At 35.4% G+C, this 3907-nt stretch overlaps 1 protein-coding gene across 1 annotated transcript; it reads right to left on the reverse strand.

Annotated features, from left to right (window-relative positions):
- Positions 1-2701: 2701 nt before the first annotated feature.
- Positions 2702-3433, reverse strand: LOC116129147 (transcription factor ABORTED MICROSPORES-like). Its single transcript, XM_031414903.1, has 4 exons — positions 3304-3433; positions 3172-3260; positions 2921-3085; positions 2702-2833 (listed from the first exon to the last, which is right to left on the reverse strand). The coding sequence occupies exons 1-4, from the start codon at positions 3431-3433 to the stop codon at positions 2702-2704; spliced, it is 516 nt and encodes a 171-aa protein (XP_031270763.1).
- Positions 3434-3907: the final 474 nt, after the last annotated feature.

Genomic DNA, 3907 nt, shown 5'->3' on the forward strand with positions numbered 1-3907 from the left:
ATTAGAAGTTTGATATCTCTGATAGCAATGACTTATGATTATTATGTGCAGATAGGAAATTAATTTTAATAAACAGTAAGTAAAATTAGGACGAAGGGACTCAATATCTTTTGATGTTTTTGTTTATCAATTTATGTAAAGAGAGTCTAAGACATGAAGCCTTTATCAATTGAGTTAGCCTTTACTCTTTACCTCAATTTTCTCTTAAGAATGTCTATACAAATTTATTCTGATTCTTGTATGAATCCATAGGGGATTTATGGATTATTGTATATCTCCCGGGTTTAGATAATTTTCTCATAAAACACATCCAAGCTGTACTATATATAAAATTATTAAAAAAAAAAAGGTAATACATTGACCATGTGTATAATTAACAATCTGTACTATATAAAAAATTAGAGTAAACGATATATTCTCACTCTAGGTTTGGCGAAATCCTAAGTTGGTACCCTTGGACGCACATTAGTAGATCGCCGCCTCTAATAATGCTTTGGCACACATTAACAGACATCACCCACAGCGTTTTTCGCCATTTTTCGCCAATTATTTCACCCAAAATCACTCTTGTCACCACCATTCGAACCCCCATCCTCCCCTCTACAAAACCTTACACTTCACAACCTCTCACCACTCGCTAATCGTCAGCCCTAACATGCAACTATTTTTTGTTGGTTTTCAGCCGCATTAAGGGGCGAGAACCCCAACCACCACCACCATTTAACTCCTTGGATCCCCCCCCTACAAAACCCCTAACCTTCCCAACCACAATAGCTCATCGTTTGTCACCCACCATTTCGCCAAAAACATGACAAACATGAACCTCTCGGTCGATGAATGGCGACTAAACGATTGGTGGGGAACAGAGGTGGCGGTGGGCCATGCAATGCTGTGCCTAAAAATTCAAGGCTTATCATACCGTGGGCTGTGCCATGTCAAGGCCCACAAAAATTCATGCCCTATCATGTCATGCTAGCCTGCCAAATTTGAAGGCACATGGCATGACACGATATATAGCGAGCCATGCCTTGGGCCAGCCCACATGCTTTGTAAAAATATTTAATTTTAATATTTATAAATTATGGTAATTTTGATTTATTATTAATAATTATTATAAAAATATTTTATATTTTATATTTAGTGACATTTTGTATTTATATTAATTAAAAAAATGTACAATCACTATGAAATATAATTAAATAATGAGACATTGAAATATTAATTGAATTTCAACACTTTGTATTACTTATAAGTTATAATTATAAATTACAAATATAAACATAGAAATTAGGATTAAGAATTATTATACATTTTCATTTTCATTAATTTCTAAATTCTTAAAATCTTCAAATATATCTTCAAAAACACATTTTTTATTTTTTTTTATTTTTCGTATCGTGCCATGCTAGCCCACATGCCTTTTTTAAAGGTCTACAGTACGACCCACATATTTTCATGTCGTGTCATGTCGTGTTTTTTTTTTTCATGCCATGCCTTGTTGTGGCATGTTTTTTTCATGTCGTGTCGTGGGTCGGCACGGCCCACCGTCGGCTCTAGTGTGGACATAAGGGTTTTGTGTAGTTGGAGACATTGATTGCAATAGAGGTGTCCAATTGGATTTTTACCACTGAAATCCAGCGAAGAATAGGAAAACACTAAACCTAATGATATCGGCGATCAAAGGGGCCATTGAGTCGAGAACCAGAGGGGTTTTAGACAGTAGACTATGGGGAAGGTGATGGAGGTGACCAAGGGGTTCAATGCCATCGAAAACAATCCAGATTGGGCAAAAATCGAGAGGGTGTGCAGTTGCCAAGGATGTTATTGAAGTAATTTGAAAATAAAATAGTAAATTAATAATTGTACTAATTTAGGGGTTAAAACGAAATTTATTTATTTATTTGTTAAGGGCATTATGGTAATTTCATCCACTATAACCTAAAAATTGTTAATAGTGTTACTTTAAGGGTGAGAATTTGGAATAAATACAATCAGAGGTATCAACTTAGGATTTCGCCAAACCTCAGGTGGGAATATGTCGTTTACTCTTTTATATAATATATGAGGTAGAAGGATATTGCATGACCTTTAACTACCTTTTAAAATAAAAAATTAAAAAGGATCAAATTCTAAACTAAACTGATTAGAGAGATTCTGAGAACCAAGAAGAGAACATGGAGAAGAAGATGTAAGATGCTCCTTTGCACATGATACGGCACCGCACAAAGCAAGTTTTATTTTTATGTGGGATGGACCGGGCCTGGCCGCTTTGCCAGTTATTATCCCGCAAAATATAATTCACTTGATACACTTGTTATCCATTCTTAAATAGATAATTAAAATTTTATTATTTGAATTATTAAACCACTTGAAACTTGTAAATATTTTCACTCCATAGCATTCATTTTACCCTTAAATTTACACCTCCATTCACTTTTCATCTTCTCTCCACCACCTCTCATTACTAATGGCTTCATCCCAAATTCTCAACAACCGTTATAAAATCAGTGAAACTATTCCCTCCACCACCATGACGGCCGCCCCCACCACCAAACATAAACCCGCGAACAGAAGCATTTTCCACTGTAGCCCCTCTTATTCTAACCATTACCATAATCTTTTTTATTTGTCAAGGTGGTGGAAACTCATATGGTGATTGTGAAGGTGGTGCTTCTGGTGATGATGATGATGGGGAGGAGGATTATACTCGCACTCCATTGATGCAATCTGAAGTTTTTGCCATCTCATGAGGCCATACTCTAGACGGGTTTCTTGTTTGCTCCAGCAAAGAATCCTTCACATGATCAGCTTGAACAATCTCGCTACTTTTTTTCTGCCACCAAGAAGTTCATAATAATCAGAACAACTAATATTAAAGAGTAGTTTAGTTTTTTTATCTCAAATATGTTCATAATTTTACCTTTACTTTGAACACGTTAGAAACAAGTACCCTAAAATGGGTTATATTTGCATTTGTCACTTCCAGACCCAATTCCATCAATTTTACAAATACACCTAGCTTATGTTCGCAAAACACTTTAACAAAGAACTCGCTTCCATCTAATGGAGCCACTTCAACTTGCACCTTCAAATGTACAATAAAATTGACATATTGAAATTCTAATTAGAGAGAGGAAGGAGATATTATGTTTAGATTTTAGAGTACGTTACCTCCATTTGTTGTGTCTTGTCATTAGTGATTTCTAGGTCTTGATTCTGCACTTTAGGAAGAGTACTGTCATTACCTGAAGCAGCTGTTACTGAAAATCTTTGGCTTCACAATGTTGTGGTTAACATTCATGCTTGCAGTATCGTTCTCGGGGCTCCCTTCATCATTTGAATGCTCCTCCAGTTCATCTTGAAGCTCTTGTATTTCCTTTAATAACTCCTTTATAAAGTCTATTGCGTCACCAAGGATTGAAGCTTTATCCATCTGAAAACATCAAACATCCAATCATTCTATAACACTAATACAATTTACTGTTAGAAGATATAAGATGAAATTAAAAAGAAGAATGAATTACTTTTGAAATTTTAGGAACCAAAGCTCGAAGAGCATAAAGCCTATCATTAAGCTTCTTCCTTCTTTTCCGCGCTCTCCTCTAATACTTGGCATCATCCTCATCATCAATCTGGTCAGTGCAATATGAGATTAAATATAACCGTCCATTCTAATGCACTTTATTAACTGGTGATGAGAAATTAGCATCCATGTTGCTTGTAGTAACCATCCATTGATATCCTGCATTGCGCTGTGATAAAGTCAATCACATGTGGATCTTCAGGTACCTGAAATTATCATGAAATATAAATACCATGCATCAGCGGTTGCACATATAACTAAGCAATTATAGGCAATGTCTGTTGATATAAGAGGATGAAAGTGCCAAGTTGTTAAGTCTTTGAA

Source organism: Pistacia vera, unplaced genomic scaffold (assembly GCF_008641045.1).
Source record: "Pistacia vera cultivar Batoury unplaced genomic scaffold, PisVer_v2 Contig208, whole genome shotgun sequence".
Taxonomy (NCBI): Eukaryota; Viridiplantae; Streptophyta; class Magnoliopsida; order Sapindales; family Anacardiaceae; genus Pistacia; species Pistacia vera.

Bases quoted from the DNA above. Each gene is read 5' to 3' on its own strand.
- LOC116129147 (XM_031414903.1), bottom strand. From the start codon at position 3,433: ATGGATAAAGCTTCAATCCTTGGTGACGCAATAGACTTTATAAAGGAG. The intron at 3,261-3,303 runs GCATGAATGTTA...AAAGATTTTCAG, and splicing joins CCCCGAGAACGATACTGCAA to TAACAGCTGCTTCAGGTAAT. The intron at 2,834-2,920 runs GTAAAATTATGA...TCTTGGTGGCAG, and splicing joins CTAACGTGTTCAAAGTAAAG to AAAAAAAGTAGCGAGATTGT.